This window comes from Mus musculus, chromosome 6 (genome assembly GCF_000001635.26).
Source record: "Mus musculus strain C57BL/6J chromosome 6, GRCm38.p6 C57BL/6J".
Taxonomy (NCBI): domain Eukaryota; kingdom Metazoa; phylum Chordata; class Mammalia; order Rodentia; family Muridae; genus Mus; species Mus musculus.
The window spans coordinates 88,503,160-88,524,730 of record NC_000072.6 but is presented as its reverse complement, the minus strand read 5'-3'; the positions used below and the strand labels follow the sequence as shown (position 1 = coordinate 88,524,730).

Below are 21,571 nucleotides of genomic sequence, written 5' to 3'. Positions count from 1 at the left end.
TCCTTATAAGAGTTGCCTTGGTAATGGTGTCTGTTCATAGCAGTAAAATCCTAAGGCACTGCTGGACATGAAGTAAACCTGTCTTCCTTTTTTCTTTTTTTCTTCTTCTTCGTCTTCTTCTTCTTTTTTTGTTTTTTTTTGTTTTTTGTTTTGTTTTTTTTTTGTTGTTGTTGTTGTTTTTCAAGGCAGGGGTTCTCTGTGTAGTCCTGGCTGTCCTGAAACTCACCTTGTAGACCAGGCTGGCCTCGAACTCAGAAATCCGCCTGCCTCTGCCTCCCAAGTGCTGGGATTACAGGCGTGTGCCACCACACCCGGCTGTCCGTCTTCCTATTTGTCAATTGCTTGCAAAGTGGGGTGTACTACCAGGACCTCTGAAGCAGGGTGGGGAAGGCCAGAAGCAGAACACTGGGTCTGTAAGACCTTGGAGGATGGCAGTACCTCCATGCTGCGCCAAATCTGGGCTGGAAGTCAAACTCACTATAGCAGTTAAACAAAGATGCCTCCCACACCTCTCACAATTGAGTGACTGACCCTCCCTAGCAAGGAAAAGGAGGGAGCCATCTGGGTGGGGACAGCAGATTTAAAATAAATTAAAACACAGCTAGGATACCAAACTGAATTTGAAATTTAAACAAGGAACAGATAATGTGTTTGGTATGAGGCTATCTCAAATGTTACACTTATTCTAAGACATTATTATTCTCTGCTTTTCCAAAGGGCAAATGCAACAGGGTATTCCACATACCGTCTGCAGGTAGCCTTGTATCTGGAGGAAAAAAAAAAAAAAAAAAAAAAACCAGGGCAGTCTGATGGGGCATTCAGGACCCTTGGGCGACACTATGAAGAGTCTAAGGGTAGAAAGGGAACTCGGGTCTTTTTCCAACTCAGCTCCCAGATGACTGTCAACCTGCACGCCACCTACCCAGGCTCCACTGAAGATTGCACAAAGAGCCAATGGTCAGAATGGATCCAGATCCCTCAGCTGCAGAAAAACTCTATAGTGGATGACAGTCTCAAATGCTATGGGATAGTCACTCCAACTCACATCCTCCACAGCCACTGGACCCACACCCCACTGAGAAAGTTTCTCTCCCAAACACCACCCTTAGACACTGCTGGGGAAAGTGACTCACAAAAGCAATGGGGCTCCCAAGAAATGGAGCGTGCAATGTCCCGTGAAAGTGAAGAGGCATCCTTAATGATGAAAACCCAGGCTAAGAGGTGGCCTGCAGACCTAAAGAGCCAGTCCAGACAGGAGCTGGAGAAGCAAGAGAAAATCTAGAAGACACAGGGACAAGACCCCTTAGACTTTTCACTACATTGGGAGGGATGGTAGAGACTGCCAAGAACAGAGAGGTAACCTAGTCAACAGTACTTACAAAGCCCAACAGGTGAAAACATGAGTTAATACTCAAAGAGGAAAGATCCAGAGTCACTAGTAGCCTTGCCACTGTAAAAAAATACCCAAGGTCAAGAGCTTATAAAAAGAACGGGTTTAGGCTAGGCAGTGGTGGCACATGCTTTTAGTTCCAGCATTTGGGAGGCAGAGGCAGGTGGATTTCTGAGTTCGAGGCCAGCCTGGTCTACAGAGTGAGTTCCAGGAAGCCAGGAATACACAGAGAAACACTGTCTCAAAAAAAAGATGAAGACAAAGAAGAAGAAGAAAACGAAGAGGAGGAAGAGAAGGAGGAGGACGAAGAAGAAGAGGAAGAGGAGGAAGAGGAAGAGGAAGAGGAAGAAGGAAAGAAGTTGTTTAGTTTGGCTTATGGTCCATGCTACAGGTTCTTTAGGCTAGTCGGCAGAACAAAATCCACTTATCTCATACCCAGGAGACGAGAAACAAAGAAGGCACAAGGATCCCACAACTTCCTTCAAGGGCTTCCTCCCCCCCCCCCCCCAAAGACCTACTAGGCTCCACCTCTTAAAGGTGTCACTGCTTCCCAGTACTGTCAACCTGGTGAGCAAGACTCCTATTGAGAACAGCTACAGTAGCTCTGACAGAACAGCATGACAGGCAAGCGCAGGGTGACACTGTGCAGTGTCATGAGCCATTGGAGGCTGAGTGGACTTCAGCAGATCTAACTGCCCACTATCAGCTCAAAGAGCCAGGGAGGAGAGCAGGTTGTAGATTTATCTGTAGAGGAAATTTGCCCAGGCACAGGCTCGGTAGGCAGAGATGCAAGGACTTTAGTTTTAATTTATTGGATCAGGAAGCCATGAAGCTGCTGATGGAAAAGGAAAGCCTGGAGTTCCCACTGCTGTCTTGAGAGTGGATGGAGATGTTCATGTGAGGTTTGTTGCTGTTTGAGACAGGCTCTCACTGGTTAGCACTGGCTGACCTGGACTTCACTACATAGACCAGACTGGCCTTAAACTGAGATCCTCCTGTCCCTGCCTCCTGGGTGCTGGGACTAAAAGCATGCACCACCACATCTGGCTTTGAGCTTTTGTTTTTAATTATTTGCCTGTGCATGTGCCCACACAGGCTAAAAGGATGTCATATCTCCTAGAGCTGGAATTAGAGGCAGTTGTGAACTGTCTTATGTTGGTGCTGGGAACCTAACCAAGGTCCTCTATAAAAGCAGTAAGTGCTCTGAACCACAGAACCATCTCTCCAGCCCACCAGTAGGTAATTTTAACAAAGTAATCGTGCTCCATGAGTTGGCTCAGGTTACATCAGCCAAAGAAGCAGATGGCATAAGGAAACTGGTCCCAACTTAGTGGTGTGAGGGAGGCTAGGTGTAGGTGGTAACATCTGTGCCAAGCTTCAGGAGCTGAGCGGGACACGCGTGTTCCAAGACAAGGCTGGGAGGTGATGAAGCAAAGTGGAGAGGAGACCCAGCGGCAGGATGAGGTCCGAGGGGATCAGGGCTTTGGGTGTGCACATGTGGGGGTCCGAGGACAACTCTGTGATGTGGGGGGTCAGGGCTTTGGGTGTGCACTCGTGGAGGTCTGAAGACAGCCCTGTGATGTGGAGTCAGGGCTTCAGGTGTGCACACGTGGAGGTCCAAGGAAAACTCTGTGGAGCTGGATGTGGGGATCAGGGCTTTGGGTGTGCACATGTGGAGGTCCGAGGACAACTCTGTGATGTGGGGATCAGGGCTTTGGGTGTGCACTCGTGGAGGTCTGAAGACAGCCCTGTGATGTGGAGTCAGGGCTTCAGGTGTGCACACGTGGAGGTCCAAGGAAAACTCTGTGGAGCTGGATGTGGGGATCAGGGCTTTGGGTGTGCACACGTCGGGGTCCGAGGACAACTCTGTGATGTGGGGATCAGGGCTTCGGGTGTGCACACGTGGGGGTCTGAGGGGATCAGGGCTTCGGGTGTGCACACGTGGGGCTCTGAGGGGATCAGGGCTTCGGGTGTGCACACGTGGGGCTCTGAGGGGATCAGGGCTTCGGGTGTGCACACGTGGGGGTCTGAGGGGATCAGGGCTTCGGGTGTGCACACGTGGGGGTCCGAGGACAGCTCTTTGGAGCTGGTTTTCTTTCTCCTCCTCCCCTTGTGTGGGTTCCAGGATTGAATTCAGACATCAGGCTGTATGGGGACACTTCAGGTCTGCCTGGGGACAGCTCACTGGCCCTGGCCTGTCTTTTCCTTCCCATAGTAACATATTGGGAACTCTTTCTTGTTTACAGGTTTTGTTTGGAGACAGTGTCTTATAGCCCAGGCTGTCCTTCAACTACTGACCCTCTTCCCTCACCCTGGGACTACAGGCCTAAGTCACCAGGTCAGACTTAGGGAGTCTTTGTTCGTGAAATATTTGATGTATGAAACTTATGTTCTTAGATTTTCTCCTCATTGATGATTAAAACGTCACTCGACCCACAAGCTTTAATAGTATGTTGAAGAGACATACAAACGTGTAGCAATGTAATCTTTGTGGTAGGTGTTATGTTTGGGAGCACTGAGCCTGGGACCTCACACATCAGACAAGGAGTTTGCCGACACGCGAGTTAGTCTCAGCTCTACTCTCACTTTTCTTCTTTTTAAATCTTATGTGCATTGGTGTTCTGCCTCTGTGTATAACTGTGTGAGGTGTCAGATCACCTGGAACTGAAGTTACCGATGGGGATTGGGGGGATGGAGGTGTGGGGCCTGGAGAGATGGCTCAGCAGGTAAGAGCGCTGACTGCTCTTCCAAAGGTCCAACAACCACATGGTGGCTCACAACCATCCATAATGAGATCTGATGCCCATACTCATTATATATATTAAGTAAATAAACCTTTAAAAAAGAAAAGAAGAAATTACAGACGGCTGTGAGCTGTGCTGAGTGTGTGTGCTGGGACTTGAACCTGGGTCGTCCTAACTGCTGAGCCACCTCTCTGGCCACCTACTTTCACTTTTCAACAAAACTTTTGTACTCAACTTTTTATAGCCTATGCCAACATAAGATGCTCCAATTTTTATTCCAGAACTTCGTTTTGTAAAATACAGATTTTGTGAGTATCAAACCAAGTGGAGGTCTGGAATCCATTACTATTTTAACTTCTTCATTGTCCTGAAGACTAAGACAATTCATGTTTATTGCATTTTAAAATACCATTGTCAGGGGTTCAGAGAGATGGCTCAGCGGTTAAGATCGCTTGCTTTTCTTCCAGAGGACCTGAGTTCAGTTCTCAATACCCATGACAGGTGGCTCCCTCTTCTACCTTCAAAGGGCACCTGTTATCATACTTACGTGAGCACAGAAACAATAAAAATAAATCTCAAAGAAATACTTAATCAAAACTTCATTTAGATTTTATTGTCTCTTTAGGCATCTGTCTCTAATATTTAATAATTAAATCTTTAAAATGTGTACATGCAAAAACACTGCACCTCTGTTTCAAAAACCTCACATTGTGGCCTGCTGTGGTGGCACATGCACGGCTAGTCCCAGCACTCAGAGCAGTCAGGTGGGATCTCTGTGAATCTGAAGCCAGCCTAGTCTACATAGTGGTATCGAGGGCTACCTAGAGACCTAGCTTAAAGAATCGAAAACAAAAACCTCACATTGTGCTAAGTATATTGACTTAGTGCTTTCCCCTAAACCCATCTATATTTGTGTACGCACATGCAACTTAATGCCAAATTAAATATAAATGTCCTATCAATGACATGGGGCTGGCTGTCTAGAATGTTTCTAAGGACGTGGCCACAGCAAACCTCTCCGTTGAAGTCAGGACTTGGCTGCATGAAACTCAGCACTCAGGGTGCACAGCAAGAAGTCGATTTCAGACAGCACACAGCACTGAGATCAGAGATCCCACTAAAGAGTAAGTTTCATGTTGCCCCACCTTGCCCAGTCCCCTTCGCACACCCTTTCCTCCAGCCCAGATGTATTCTTTTCCCTGAAGATATGGGGCTGCAAGGCTTGGCTCGGTTTCTTCATCTCTCCTAACTCTCCAGTTCCAAAGGCCTTCTTGGAATGCGCTGCGCCAAAGCCCACCCAGAGCCGCCAGACCCGGCCTTTGCCGAACGTCCTCAAATGCATGAGCTCAGACATCCTTGGAGGCAGCCTACAGCACCCAGGAGGGTATTGTAGGGTAGGGTAAGCCATGCAGGGTAGGATTCAGCACACTGCTGCTCTGTCGTGCGTGACGAGCAGCAGCTGAGGCCTACTGGGTCGCGACATGCTATCACTGGTACTGAGGGCCACCGACACGGAAAGCCGAATCGCCTGCTTCGTAGGGCCAACACCACCACGAAGCGTCCACTAGTAACAAGGGCTGATTTGGCCCTCACTTCCGGGAGAGTCTGCGCAGCTGCACACGCCCAGTTCCGGTGTGGCCCGACAGTCGTCTTCCCGACAGCCTCTCTGCTCCTGCTGCATGCCGGGAGTTGTGGTCTTGGCGCAGGCGGCGCGGCGGGCGCGCGTGGCAGGAAGCGGAAGCGGCCGGTGGCCCATCCCCGGCCCCGCCTCGCCGCGCCGCTCGCCGCCGGGCTATCACTGACGTGTCTCTCGGTCGAGGAAGCGCGCTCCGGAGCTAGCAGCGCCTCCTCACTCGAAGTGGAGCGCAGTCGGGGCCGGGCGTGTAGTCGGATCAGCCGCCGCCATGGCGAGTGAGTTTCCTGGGGGCCACCCCGGCGCAGCCAGGATGCGTCGCCTTTCCCCGTTTGGGCGCTCGCCCGCCGTGCTTCCCGATCCTGGCGGAACGCGGCCTGCCTGGGGGACTCGTTCCCGCGCCCCTAGACCGAGCCTTCTGGGTCCCCGCACGCCCACGCCCGGCTCTCATCGTGCCGGGCTCCCTCAGGTGCCCTCAAGTTACTCCGTACCTAACTCCTTCTCTTTCTGTTTCTTCCATCAAAGTCAAATTTCTGGAAGTCATCAAGCCATTCTGTGTCATCTTGCCGGAAATTCAGAAGCCAGAGAGAAAGGTAAGTCCCCAGATGGTGGTCAAAGAAGACTTGCAAAATTGGGCGCTGGGAGTTTACAGTACAATTAAAAATGGCCTCAGCACACCGAGTGAAAACTGCCCCTCTGGAGTGTAGCTGTGTGTGCTGGGATACTCACGGGAGCCGTTGAAAGGTGACCCGGTTGTGTGGGAATTCTCCCAACACCTTGTCTCGTTAGGAGCATCTTTAGTGGATAGTGGTTAACAAAGCCTCAGGTTTGCCTAGTCCGAAAGTGGGTCTGAGCAGTGATTGATTAAGACCTCAGTTAGGATCCCAGATTGAGTTACCCTCCGTTCTTCACCTCCAGCAGGAGCAGATGATGGGGTGTTTGTTTCGTGTGGGAGGTGACTTCGGTATCTGGTTTCCAAAGGAAAAATCGAGTCGTGTAATCGATATGAACGTGTTTGTGGTTTTTATTTGAATGTATGCTGCCCCAGCATCGAGTTTACATGCACTAGTGAAGTCTGCTGCCATTGACAGCAGGTGCTCTAAAACAAGGAAGGAGAGAACTGTAGCACCTTAATGCTTAATGTGAATCTTAATCAGAATTTCTGTGGCAGGCAGCTTCGGCCCAAGAATAAATGTTCCTAGTGTGAGAGTGCCCGGTGAAGGAAAGTCCAGGCCCATGGGCTCAGAAAACAGTAAATCTACTTTGTGTTCCTGGTTTGGTTTTTGGTGTTTTTTTTGGTTTTGGTTTTGGGGTTTTTTTTGTTTTGTTTTGTTTTTTTTGGTATTTTGGGTTTTTTTTTTTTTTTCAGACTGTCATATATTCACATCTGGCATTTGTAGTTGGCATTCACATGGATACTTTGTGCTTCTAATTTAGTTTTTACTTTCCATAGTTCTATGCAAATGCCTTGCAGTACCCTTGCTGCCTTTGCCAGGATGATGTTCAGAACTTTATCTGTTCCACCTCAGTGCAGAGATTCTGGCTCGAGGGCCAAGAAACCCAAGTCCCACGCTTTACATTCTTTCTTCATAGACCTGTGACCTTGGCCTGGCAGAACAAGGGAGATGGGAAATATATAATATAGTGCCTGTGGATGGTAGGTAGGTTGTAAATGTAAAGGTTCCGGTGAGTCAGGTGGGCAGATAAGTGGCCTTGGCAGTAGGGGAGGGGCCTGGAGTGTGACTTGGGAGCCGTGCAGGAAAGGGGGCAAATCATGGTACTGAATGAGTGTGAGTTTGCAGCTGCTTCAGAGGCAGATGATTTAGGACTTAGATGAAAAGCTTTGGATGTTTTGCTTTTAAATTGACCAGGAGACGAGGCTTGCTCATTTAAAGTAGTCTTGAAAAATGTGTATCCTTTTTGTTTTCTAACAGTTTCATTACCTGGGCTGGGAAAGTGGCTAGCGGCAGGCATGAGGCCCTGTGTCTGGTGTCCATCATCAGCACAGTAGATAGTCCGTGTACACATTCACTCCACTGCTTGCCTCTGATTCCTGTGGAATGGTGTTGCTTCCCCCTCGTTAGGTGCTGAGTTCTTGTGTGATAAGATGGCACGTTGGAAAGGCTGTGTTCTTGAGAGAAAGAGGAGGAATGTGAGCTCCCCAGCTGCCTCTGCAGGGTCTGAACTTCAAATTCACACCACCCATGGGGTCCAATTCTGTGTCTTTCCAGGAGTGACTAGACCCAGAGGACTTCAGGTTCTGACCTGACAGTTTGCACGAGCCAGTGCTTGTTGGAGCCCACCCGCCTGCTTCCCCGTCTGTCCTTCCTTCCTTCTTTCCTTCCTTCCTTGGTTTCTTTCTTTCTCTCTCTCTCTCTCTCTCTCTCTCTCTCTTTCTTTCTTTCTTTCTTCCTTTCTTGGTTTCTTTCTCTTTCTTTCTTTCTTTCTTTCTTTCTTTCTTTCTTTCTTTCTTTTTTTTTCTTTTTGGCTTTACATTCACTTAACATCGTAGGTCTTTAGCTGTCTGTCAGACCTGTCTCAGCCTGTGTGGTGTTGGGTCAGGCACTCCTAAGGTGCTCTCCCTACCTAGTGACAGAGCTCTCTTGCACAGGAGGAGCCCAGAGGTTTCTGATCAGGCTAGAGAGTAAAGTGATTTGTGTTGACTGTTTAACTTGCTCGGTTTGTTACCTTTCTGATTGTTGTGACAGCTTTCCTGACAAAAGAAATGGAAGGAAGGAAGGCTTGTGTTTGGGCCCACTGTTTGCGACAGCGAGGACGTGAGGCGCGTTGGTCAGACTGCACTCCCTGTCAGGAAGCAGGGACACGAGCACTGGTGCTCAGGTCACTCTCCTTTTCATTCAGCTCTGGATCCCAGCGGGTGGCTTGCTGCCTCCCACATTTAAGCTGGGTCTTCCCACTTTCATTAACTCAGTCCAGAAACTCCACCACAGTCAGACCTGAGCTGTTTACTTCCCTGGTGATTCTGAATCCTATGAAGTTGACAGTCAAGGTTCACCATCAGACCTATACCTGGGAAGGGATGACGGGAAGCCATCTTGAGTCTCAGCTGTTACTGTGGATGGTTAAGAGCACAGCTTTGGCTCAGATTCACTTGTGCTGCAGGATTTGAGACAGATTAAACTTTCTTGGTTACTTTGCTCATTGTCACATGAAGATAATCTGTGAAGTGAGAGGCTTCTCTGAAGTGAAGACCCACATAGGTCTGTGTATCATGTCTTGGACAGAGAAACACGATGTGTGCTACTTAATGTTACGGTGCTGTGTTTGGTACACTTTTGAGCAGCCTCTGAGAAATGGGGAATGTGATCTTGTTTGGCTTCATCTGTGTTTGTTTGCCTGTGTGATGCCATTGCTTTCATTCCTTGCCTTCCAGATTCAGTTTAAGGAGAAAGTTCTGTGGACAGCCATCACCCTCTTCATCTTCTTAGTATGCTGTCAGGTAAGCTCTGCTCAGGCGGCGTTAGGGGTGAGTGAGCTGAGGACACACGCGTGATGCAGCTCTCCCTCCGCCTGTTTCTAGATCCCCCTGTTTGGCATCATGTCTTCAGACTCAGCTGACCCGTTCTACTGGATGCGAGTGATTCTGGCCTCTAACAGAGGTAGGACTCTGCTTATGCGGCCCTGCCCTGTGGTTTGGGGATGAAAAGCCTGGTTACTTCCCTGACAGGATTTGGCTTTATATGGAGCTCAGAAAGTTTGTGAAGATGTGTAGCTAGAGGATGTTGGTGTGGGAAAGTAACCCAGCGTTCTCTGATGAATGCACCCTGTGGGTCTGTATGCAGTACAGAACCTGTAACAACAAGATAAGGCAGCATTGTGGAAAATTGTTTAAAACGTGGGAGAATTGGAATACCTAAAGTGATAACATTCTTTAGAAGGTGTAATTTGTTTCTCAGCTGAATCTCATTTCATATCTGTAGGTTACAGTGTCTGCCCACCCCACTTCAACCCCCAATTTATTTATTTATTGTGAGCCCTAGACCATTTACCTACCTATGGGCGGATTTTGAGTATATATGTCCATACTGCATTTGATTAACTCAATTTAAAAATACAGTGCACATTAAGTTGGAAATCAGAACTATGACTGGATTTAGCATAATGGAAGGTGGGAGTTTGTTCACAGCCAGATATGGTTGTACTGGCCCCTTTCCAGACTCTGGGAATGCCTCCAGTGTTATCCTTTCTTACTAACTGATGGGGAGACCGGCCTCTCTTATCTCCATGAGGCTAGAGTAAATCTGTTGCTGAATTGAAATGCGCCAGTCTGAATAACATGTGACTGCCTGGACAGAATGAGATGCTGCCTGGCAGGGTGAATGGATTGCGTTAAGCTGTGCTCTGGTCATTGATATTTGGGGGTTGTTCTGTAAGTTAACTGCTGCTAGCAAACTGAATGCTGTTGCAGTTGTACATTAGTGCCCTAGTGTTGATCAGGGTTTAACAGTGTTTGTTCTTCCAAGCTTATTGTGGCTGTGTCTTGCCTCCCTTCCTCAAGGTACCTTAATGGAGCTGGGCATCTCTCCTATTGTCACCTCCGGTCTTATCATGCAGCTCTTAGCTGGTGCCAAGATAATTGAAGTTGGGGACACCCCGAAAGACCGAGCTCTCTTCAATGGAGCCCAGAAGTGTAAGAAATACTGTAGATTCTGCTGTCCGCAGTTGCCCGTGTGAATTTGCTATAAAGCTTCTGGGGTTGAAGCAGCTGTGCTCTGCTCTGACCTCCTTGGCTGCCCCTCTGCGTCCAGGGCTGGGGCTAGGAAGAGGCAGGATGGGTGCAAGGAGCAGGGCTGGGAGCTCACCGTGTACAGTTGGCACTCACACATCAGAGCTTCACTGAACCAAGCTCCTGTCTGTGTGAAGCGGGGTCAGGGAAGAGAGGCACTGCTGTGTGTCCTGTGTGACCTGTGCTCCTTATCAGCTTTGAAGTGAAGAAAGTGAGGTGGTCGTTCTGAAGGTTCAGTTTTTCATCTACAGAGATAGTGATGTTTGCTATACAGCAAGTGATAGGTGTAACTGGTAACCATGGCTAGCTACCAGCATTGGTGTCCTTCCTCTGAACTGGAATCGGTTATTCAGGAATAAGTTTTCAAACCTTTTCTGCCTGAAGAATTCATGAGTATTAGACTGGGTGTGTAACTCGGTGGGAAAGCATTTGTAGCATGCCCAAATCCCTGGGTTTGATTGCTGATACTTAAAAAAAAAAAAAAAAAAAAAAAAAAAAAAAATTTTAAATAAAGCAGGGATACTGAACAATAGTGTTAATTTTTTACATTTTTTTATTCATGTGCATGTGGCATAGTGTGTGTGTGTGTGTGGTAAGTCAGAACAACTGTAGGTGTGATTCTACCCTTCAGCCATGTGGGTTCCAGCCACCATCCTCAAATTATCTAACTTGGCAGCAAGTGTCCTTACCTGCTGACCCATTTTGCTGGCCCTGTTTGTTTCATTGGTTAGTTTTTATTTTATTTATTTTTTTATTGTGTTGTCGTGCATGTATGTGCCATGGGTCTGTGTAGAGAAAGGTCAGAGGATATTGTAGAGTCTGTTCTCTTTTTTTTTTCGGTGTGGAATCTAAGGATGAAACTCAGGTCATCCGGCCTGCATGGCAAGTATTTTTAAAGTGTGGACATCTTGGCGTCCCTGAACAGTTTTTTCAAATTTCAAATAGGAACTGTATTAGGGGGACACTTGGAAATTTATACTGAAATTTAAGTCCTATTTAGAACCAACTAATGCTGAGAAACCAATGATCTGTGTCAATTCAAATGTGCCTAGGAATGAAATATAGTGAGATCTGAGAAACTGTGCAGAGGAGCTCAGTCAGAGGAAATGGGATCAATAGCCAGGCCACTGGCACTGTGGGTTCCCTTTCAAGACACCTGAAATATAAACTTAGATCCAAAAGGATTGGTTTTATCCCAAAGTCTTGTACGCTCTGGACTGGACCTGAATGGTGAGCTTTCAAGGTAGTCCACCTACGGCTCAGTGTAGAGGTCTTCATATCCCAGGGTCTTGTGCACCTGGGCTTCAGGGACGCCAGCACTGCATTGCGTCTCTGAATTTGCTTGGCATTCCATGCTTTTCCTAAGACCACATTTGCCACATGTCAACTCCTTCTACATTACCAAGAGACTGGAGAGCAGATGTGCTTTTGTTGAGGGCGCCTGTGTTATCTCAGGCTTTGACAGTGTGACTGTTGGGATTCCTCCAGCTCCTCGGCGGCAGTGTCAGCACTATGTTTTTTCTTCTCAATGTTGGGCATTTGGGTGTTCATTAGCCACTTCCTCTTCTTTGTACTGTCCTGCTTTGAGAACACAGCTCTCTTGATCTCTAGTGTTTGGAATGATCATTACTATCGGTCAGTCCATTGTGTATGTGATGACGGGCATGTACGGGGACCCTTCGGAGATGGGTGCTGGAATCTGCCTGCTGATCACCATTCAGGTAACTGTTGTGCTGTGGCCCCCAACCCCCACCCCCAAATACCAAATCTCAGCTGTGCCTTAAAAGAAGCTGGAGGTTGTAGGTTTGCCCTTGTTAAGAGCAGATGAAGGCTGAGGGCACACCCCACTCGGCTTTCTGTTTTTATACTCAAGAACTCTATTATTGAAGAAGAGAGCCACATCCACTGGGAGCAGTAACATGATCTATTTGGGTTTCTTTACTTTTTTCTTTTTTCCACAGCTCTTTGTTGCTGGCTTAATTGTCCTACTTTTGGATGAACTTCTGCAAAAAGGGTACGGCTTGGGCTCTGGCATTTCTCTCTTCATTGCGACTAACATCTGTGAGACCATTGTGTGGAAGGCATTCAGCCCCACCACTGTCAACACTGGCCGAGGTAAGGCCCCAGAGCTCAGGCCGAGGTAGGGCCCCAGAGCTCAGGCCAGAGTTTGGCAAAGGCACAAGCTCCTGGTTTTGCTGTGCATCCACGGCTTTTAAGTACAGGTCAGCTCATGCTCGTGGCATTTTACTGCCCAGATTTTCATATGCCTCGTCATGGTTGGTGTGCCAGATCTGAGTGGGCCTGGGTTCTCAGCACAGTGAGAGCTGCATCACAGGAGGAAGTGCCTTTTGTTTTAGCCTCTGTCTTGTGTGGACTTCAAGGCACAGCCACTTTGTTGACATTGAGCTTGTCCGCGTCCTCTCCTTTATTTTGGCAGTTTACTCTGGATCATTTTTAAAAAAAACAAAAGGAAGCAAACTAGAAAAAACCTGGAACTACTACACCAAAGCATTTGATCCTGCTTGCCCTAGGGCTCAGATCTATTATCCGTATGTGGTGTGAGCACATTCCTCTACTGCTGATCTGGGTCATCATGTAGTGAGGGGTCATGACATATCTCTTTAGTTTCAGCTCTCCAGACCCTGAGGCAGGAGGGTTTTGAATTTGAGGCCATGCTCTCTGAAAACTAAGAACTGAGAATGTAACTCAGTGGTAGAGGTTTGTGCAAGGTTGACACCTGGCACCACAGAATACCATGTGATCCCGTGATGCCTGGTCAGATATTAGCATGCGGTGGCATAGCCATTAAGGGTGCCCCGAGATGGGAATGTTTGTAATCAAAATGTGTAAATACAACGGACGCTGTAAAATAAGACTAGGGAAAGAGACTTTTGTTGCTAAATGTGTTATTAGAAGAGACTTGTGAAAAATATTTGTGTATGTTTTTATAAAATTGATGCTGAGGCAGTTTCTGCCTTCAGAGGCCATACAGCCCCATATATCTAGTGAACAAAAGCTGTCCTCTAGTGAGATGAATGGCATTGAGAGGGACTGGGGCAGCGGAAGGCACAGCTTCTCAGACCTAGGTGGAGAGGCAGCAGGTGACTGCAGTTGGAGTGTACTGTTTAGAAGATGACATGATCTGGAGTGCCAGCACTGGAAATGACAGCAAAGAAGGGAGCTGGGTAGGATGGTCAGTCAAGGCTCAGAACAGAGAATGGTTGCATTCTGGGGCTGATGGAGTATGGAAGGACTGATGCACTCATACTGCAGAGTACACTGCTGGGCAAGTGCCATGGCTGCCTTGAGCATACAGGATGTGAAGCACAGATTGACTGTTAGGGGAGGTGTGGGAGATGGGGCCAAGGTGTAAACTGAGAAATCCCTGGACATGTCTCATGGCCAGGCCTGGTGGGAATGGAGTCTGCAAGGGTGGTTTGATTTACTTGCTGCTGAGACGGGATGAACCACAGCAGGAGGATAGCACTGATGAGGTACAAGGACCAGAAGTGTATAGAGGACACAGGAGACGTGTAGCCAGAATGGCTGCTACAGCTTGGCTGGCTTACCACTGCTGCCTTCCTGGGCAGTGCTAAAGTCCAGGACTGGGAAAGTGTGGACAGTGTGCTTGGGTGTGCCACGGGGATGGTGCTAAGTATGTGGAGATGGCCTTGTTCCCAGAGATTTGACAGATAATTGTAAAAATTAGAAGAGCCAGGACCTAATTGCACCATTGTTGACACTGCTGTGGGTTCTAAGACATTGTTGTCATACAGCATCTTGAGGTCTTGGGTCACTGTGACAGCAATAAGAAAGAAAGGGCCACACGGAAGGTGTTAGAGAGTTGATCCGGGTATCATCTCAGTTGAGCAGTCTTAAAAGACATGAAGGAAGCAACCAGCAGCTCTGTACCCTGAGCTGAGGTTGTCTCCATGAAGCTGGAACAGGGCAGCAGAAGCAGAGTGTTTGATGGGGAGCTTAGAAAGGCTGCAAGGGAGAAAGCAGGAGCCATTCTTTCTTCCCTGGTCTACCTCGGCACACCTCCTTGTTAGATATAAGGCTTGGCCTGGCTGCCACTCCCTTATCCCTGAATAGAAGATAGGCCACAACTGAAAGGTAGGAAGGCTTGCTCTAACCTCCCCTTACCCTGCAGATATTTGGGACACTCTTCTGCTCCCTTCAGCTTTCAGGAGCCCATCAATTTGCCAGGCCTACTAGTAGGCACGACCTATGGGAGGGTGGAAACCATGATCTCAGCCATACACACACACAGTGGCAGCCACAGTTTTCCTTGTAGCATTGGTATTTGGTGTTTGAAGCTGAGAACTCAAGCATTCCCCACTCTCTCCCACTGGGGGCAGGCAGCCCTCTTCAGGGACTGGGATGAATGTTCATACTGCCCGGAACAAGACTTGGCCTTTTCCAGGCAGATTGTGTCACAAATGTGTTTAAATTGGTAATTGTTCTTCCACACATCTGCTGGCCTAAAAAAATAAGCCCAGCCAGCTCATCTCAGAAGAGAAGAGTCCAGTGCTGTAGTTGCTTCTCTGAACTCCTTCATTTTCCTCTCAGTTTTGATCATTAAGAAGCTGAGGGGTGGGGCTGGTGAGATGGCTCAGTGGGTAAGAGCACCCGACTGCTCTTCCGAAGGCCCGGAGTTCAAATCCCAGCAACCACATGGTGGCTCACAACCATCTGTAACGAAATCTGACTCCCTCTTCTGGAGTGTCTGAAGACAGCTACAGTGTACTTATATATAATAAATAAATCTTTAAAAAAAAAAAAAAAGAAACTGAGGGGCAAAATGAGCACTCTTCATCCTCCACTTCTATAAATGTTGCTCTTATTTCCTCAGATGAAGTGATGAAACGAGAGCCTTGCACTAGCCCAAAATGTTTCTGTTTTCATTCTCCCTAGGCCTAGACCTGGAAGCTTCTAGCCTCTATACAGTCTTAACTTCCAAGCTGACTGACTCAATCTGGCTTTTCTCAGCTTCTGACTGAATTGCTCTGTCTGGCCTCATACTAACTTTGACAATCTGCTCTAACCCTCTGGCTCCTTATTTGCTGGCTCATTCTGTCTTCGCTTGTGTCTAGCTTGTTCTCTCTGTAACCTGTCTCTGTAGACCTGTCCCAGTAAAGCTGCCATACACACCCACCACCCATTACTACCACCTTTTCTCTCTGGCAATTCTTAAGTAGCCTTTCTTCCTCTGCTGTTCTTATGAGAGTTGGGCATATCTTATCTCATTCTCATTCTGTCAGATCTTTCTCTGATTTGTCGCTTTGTCTGCACCTCAGTTACACATCACTTTCAACATGGCTGCTTCCTTCTACAAGCTAACCTTGTCTTTATAGTTAAGGATTAAAGGTGTGAACTAAGGGTGTGTCTGTATTCTGGCTGGATCATATCTTTGGATGTGATCCCTTGCAGGAACAGCCATGCTGCTAAATTACAATTTCTCTACACACCACATGTTTTACTCTGCCCATAGGGATGGAATTCGAAGGCGCCATCATAGCGCTATTCCACCTGCTGGCCACCCGCACAGACAAGGTCCGAGCCCTTCGAGAGGCATTCTACCGCCAGAACCTCCCCAACCTCATGAACCTGATTGCCACCATCTTCGTCTTTGCCGTTGTCATCTATTTCCAGGTGTGTCCAAAGGCAGCTGAGAGCAGGTCTGCCTTGAGCAGCAGCCAGGCTCAGCATCGGTGTTGTCCTGCTTCACAGTTCTCAGGTTGTTTCTGAGTAAGACACCTGAACGGAGAGCTGTCTGAATTATACCCACCCTCAGGCTTAGTAGGGTTTTTGTATTTGAAAGTGGATGAGAGGGTGGGTTGGTTGGTTGGTTGGTTGGTTGGTTGGTTGGTTTGAGGCAGGGTCTGTCTAACCTTGGCTGGCCTGAAACTCAGTATGTAGATTAGGCTATCCTAAACTCATACAGATCTACCTTCCTCGGCCTTTCAGGTGTTGAGATTAAAGGTTTATGCCTCTATGCCCGGCATGGTTTGTAGTATTTTGATATTAACTGGAAGAAATTACAGCAGTTGTTCAGGTGTGGTGGCTTGTTTCATTTAGTAGATGGGACATAAGACCAGGAGTTCAGGGATGGCGTAGTGTATGTAGTGAGATTCTGTTTGAAAACAAACAAGGTCGGTGAGATGGCTCAGTATATACAGGTGATCATTGAACCTGCCTAGTGACAGGTTCGATTCCCAGGACCCACATGGAGAGAACTAACTTTCTATGCTGTCCTTTGATCCCTACTTACACTGTCCCATGCATATACGCACACACACATAGTAAAATTTTTAAAAAAGGGATAGCACATGTTTTGTGACGAGCAATATTTTTTTGAGGCCAAGTATTTCAGTAGTGACTCCTGCTGAGTCTCAGCTAGCTGCCTGCTTGCTTAGTAACGAGTCTGTTTTTCGGAGCAAGGCGATGACTGCGGTTGAATCAGTAAGAAGTTTGAGTCTTCTGTCCTGTTGTAGTGTTCTGGGCACTGAGTTTATAACGATAAAGAAGGAAGCAACTCTGGTGTCCAGCGTTTCAGCTGGGTGGGTGGTATTGGTAGGAAGCTTAGGGATTTTTGTTGATGATCACATCACATGTGATCACTGCCTGAGAACTACCAATAGGATCTGGAGGTGCCCATGCAGGCCTTTCTATATAGGAAAGGCCTTTCTATATATGTGCCCTCAGATGCCATCATGGCTGGGAGTCCAGTGGCAGAACTGACCCAGGACTAGCTCTCCTATGGCCAGCCTGACTGTCCCTGACCACACGGGACACCAGGCAGAACAGGACAGTGAAAGGTCGTGTTGTTGTGTTTGTGTTACAGGGCTTCCGAGTGGACCTTCCAATCAAGTCGGCGCGTTACCGAGGCCAGTACAACACCTATCCCATCAAGCTCTTCTACACCTCCAACATCCCCATCATCTTGCAGTCTGCTCTGGTGTCCAACCTGTATGTCATCTCCCAGATGCTGTCAGCACGCTTCAGTGGCAACCTGCTGGTTAGCCTGCTGGGCACCTGGTCGGTAAGTGTCACTGGGTAAGATAGGATTGTACTGATGCAGTAGCTGTGCTTGTGGCAGGGTATCTTAGCTCAGGACCACACATGTCACCCAGAGGTCTTTCTGAATTGCCTCTTAAAAGCAGTTTGGTGAGCTTGCTGTGGGTGTGCGAATGACACCACAAGCATCTCCTGGGAGTACTTTGGCTCTGTGCTGTGTCGTGTTGAAGCAGCCTCCAGAAGACTTCTATATCTTACTCCTAGGATACATCATCTGGGGGCCCAGCCCGAGCTTACCCCGTTGGTGGCCTGTGTTACTACCTGTCTCCTCCGGAATCGTTCGGCTCAGTGCTGGAGGACCCTGTCCATGCGGTCGTGTACATCGTGTTCATGCTGGGCTCCTGTGCATTCTTCTCCAAAACATGGATCGAAGTCTCAGGTTCTTCTGCCAAAGATGTAAGTCTAAGTCCACATCCTGCGTAGAGATGGGCAGCTGCGGCATCCAGGGAGCTCCACTTGTCACCAGTGTATATGTAGTAGTTTGTGATATGAGCCGTCCATTCTACAGTTGGACCACCCATTTGGGAGCAGTGTGGAAGCCCTGAGCACAACGAATGGGCATTAACAGAGTTGGCTCTGACAACCTGAGGCCAGACTAGAAAGATAGACTAGTGTGTGACTGAGTGTATTGCTGTAAGTTAAAGTTCCTCCATGGAGACTGTCTGAGCTATGGGCGAAAAAAATACCTGCCTGGGAGATGATAGCACACACCTTTAATCCTAGCACTTAGGAGGCAGAGTCAGGCAGATCTCTGTGAGGTGGACACCAGCCTGGTCAGCCAGGGCAGCAAGGCTACACAGAGAGACTCTCAAAAAAAAAAATTAAATAAATTAAATAAAATAAATGTAAAATTGTTTAGTTCCACTATGAAGCCCCCCAGCCTCTGGCTCATGTGCTTCTGCCTGGGTCATGTAGGTTGCAAAGCAGCTGAAGGAGCAGCAGATGGTGATGAGGGGCCACAGGGAGACCTCCATGGTGCATGAGCTCAACCGGTAAGTGTGGGCAATCAAGTCCAAATACTAGAAATGCCAGCAGAGCCCCATATAGCCCCTGACCAAAGAAGACAGCACGCAGCCAGGGTGTTGAAATGGTGTAGGACAGAGATGATTGAGCAGTGCTGGTTTGGGCTGGGTGGGTTCTGGCACAGATGAAGCCAAGGTACCAGCAAGAGCTGGCCTGGAACAGGTGGTTAGTGTTCAGAAATAAGACCAAACCAGAGGCCAGAGATTGCCAGCTTCAGCCACGTGAGATGGAGGAATGTAGTAGTCGTCTCTAGTCTCTGTAGTCACCTTGCAGAGAGGAAGATGAGAGCTTTGGGAGCAGCAGGCAACCCTGCACACACCTCCCTGTCACTGTTCTGAAGATGCTGCTTGGTGGGTGGGAAGTGCCTGAGGCTTTCTGTCCAGTGCATCGTCATGGCTGGTTTTTCTTTGGTCACTCAGGGCAGCCAGGTGCTCTGTAGAATGAGCATGTGGTGATGGGAAGCTTGCTGCCCTCGCTGAGGAGGCCACCACAAGGAATACCAGAAATGTCCGTCTCTGAGCCAGGGGCAGCAGGGCTTTCATTTGAGTCCATAACTCTTAAGGCCCCTGACTCGGACTGCCCAGCAGAAATGCACAGCAGCCTCAGGCAGAGACCCTTGCTGTTCACAGTGCACCGGTCTGGGTATGACTGCAGATGGTTTCAGCTTTCCAGTAGCACAAGAGCCAAGATGGTGTCTCAACGCTCTTGTCTTGAGGCTGTTTAGGATCTAGAGTGGCATCATCCATGCTTGGGTTTGTGCTGGTCACATTACCTGTGTGGCTGGCTTAATGGGCTCACAGAGCTGTCTGTCTGTCTGCAGGTACATCCCCACAGCCGCAGCCTTTGGTGGGCTGTGCATTGGGGCCCTCTCTGTCCTGGCTGACTTCCTGGGTGCTATCGGGTCTGGAACTGGGATCCTGCTTGCGGTCACCATCATCTACCAGTACTTTGAGATCTTCGTCAAGGAACAGAGCGAGGTGGGCAGCATGGGAGCCCTTCTCTTCTGAGCCTTGCGTGCCCGTGGACCAGGGTGAGGGCACAGGCTCCAGAACTGCCCAGGAAGGGTGCTCTTACTGCTGGAGCATGCTACTGTGGCATAGGGACTTTAATTTTTTTTTTTAATTTTTTTTAAAATTTCATATCTTTTCATTCCACTGTGTAAAGTGCTAGGAAATTTCCAATTTGAAATTTTGCTTTTTCTGGCATTGGCAAAAAACCAGTAGAAGTGAATTGTTAGCTGATGGCCAGGGGGTGTGATAACAAATTGTCCTCAAGTATCCCATGTAATTTTTATTTAAACCCTTGCACTTCTCAGTGCCTGGCAGCTGCAAGGGTCCCAGCTGCCCCGAGGCAGTCTGTGGCCCTGGTTGAAGGAAGCACAAACTAGATGTCTGCATCTCATCTGGGCGTGCAGACAGGTGAGGATCAGCAGGGTCCACGTGTCTGCTGTTGCCAGCAAAGGGGGTCACTGGCTTTACCTGGAGCCTGGCCAGCTAGGTAGCTGGACGTATATAAAGGGTCCTCGTGCTTGTTCTTTGCCAGTTCCCACTAGAAAAGGCGCTCCTGTGGTGGCCACCTCTGTCTTCCTACTGAGAACTTCCTGTTCCAGGTTTTAGAATTTTCTTATTGTCGTTAGGACCAAATGTAGACTGGCTCAGGACCTGTAAGGAAATCACAGGTTCAGAGATCTCTTAGGGAAGTTGCTCAAAATCCTGTTTGTAGTTAAGGTGTCTGGGGTAACAGATAACATGGGCCTGAGGGAGCCCTCAGGTCTATAGGAAAGGCCCCTCTTAAGACAGAAACGGTTTAACAGCAAGGGTACAAAGGCTGTAGTTTGAGGCCAGAGCAATTAGCGCTTGTCAGCTTACCTTACAACACAGAGGGTCCAGCTGTTCACACAAGGGGGCAGGAGCTCTGGTGGGTGTGCAGCCATGTGGTCACAGCCTGCCAGCAGCAAGACACCTGGGTCCACCACACCTCAGTGGAAGTAGCAGAATGCCTCCCTGACCCGGGGCTCTTAGGGACTCTTGCTGCTATGCTTGCCAGCAAATGGCAATCAAGGGACAATTAGCCACTTGCCCCGACACAGGTCAGCATCAGGGCCAGATCCCTTGCACACAGCCCAGGGCGCACACCATATCACACGTGGCCTTGTCTAGACCCAGTCCTGAGCAGAGGAGCCTGGTGCCCTCCCAGTCCACAGGGTCTTCCCACTGCCCCTCCTCTGCCACTGCCACAGAGCAGCTTCCCACCTACCCTAGGGACTCCACAGCTTCTGGCAAGCAGGTGCAGAGTCCCCAGCTCTGGGCTGTGCTGGGGAGTGTCAGGCCTGGAGTCCACAGCCTCACCTGCTGCTGTAGCTGTCAGCTGGACCTGGTGGCTTGTGGTTGATGGTCACTATTAGTGGGTGAGTGGGGATGACCTGGCTTCCAAGAGGACTGTCACTGTGGACACCAAAATGGCTTAACTGAGATACAGTGAAAACATGACAAATAAACCAACTTTTTACAAGCTGCCTCGTCATCTTTGTAAACGGAGAGCAGAAAGCTTGTTGTGAGTGTTGGAGGTGAACCAGGGCAGTCAGCACCTGTGACAACTCCTGGGACCTACTATGTCAATCTCTGCCTGCCGGCCTCTTCCTGGGACCAGAGGGTGGAGTCCCTGTACACCAGCAGGGAGCAGTATGCACCTGGGTCCTGAAGGGCACTGGAGGTTGCTGCCCAAGCCAGGTAGGTGACCCAGTTGTTAGGAGCTGCTAGGTTTAACTGTTCAGGCTCAGAGCACAGCTGTTAACCAGAGAGTCTGAGGCTGCTCTGGGGCCAGAGCCTGGTGGGGACAGGTGACCTGGGTGGTACACCTAGGATGCCTGCCAGCAACTTTCTGTTTACACACCTCAGCAAGGGACAGGCGACAGAACAGTTCTTGGGCAAGACTAGGACAGTGAACCCAGCAAG

At 48.7% G+C, this 21,571-nt stretch overlaps 1 protein-coding gene across 1 annotated transcript; it reads left to right on the top strand.

Annotated features, from left to right (window-relative positions):
* Positions 1–5,930: 5,930 nt before the first annotated feature.
* Sec61a1 (Sec61 alpha 1 subunit (S. cerevisiae)) lies at positions 5,931–21,124 on the top strand. Its single transcript, NM_016906.4, has 12 exons — positions 5,931–6,045; positions 6,293–6,360; positions 9,162–9,227; positions 9,309–9,387; positions 10,287–10,418; positions 12,126–12,235; positions 12,476–12,629; positions 16,009–16,169; positions 17,362–17,559; positions 17,799–17,990; positions 18,510–18,586; positions 19,438–21,124. Exons 1-12 carry the CDS (start codon positions 6,039–6,041, stop codon positions 19,622–19,624), a joined length of 1,431 nt encoding a protein of 476 aa, NP_058602.1. The 5' UTR covers positions 5,931–6,038; the 3' UTR covers positions 19,625–21,124.
* Positions 21,125–21,571: the final 447 nt, after the last annotated feature.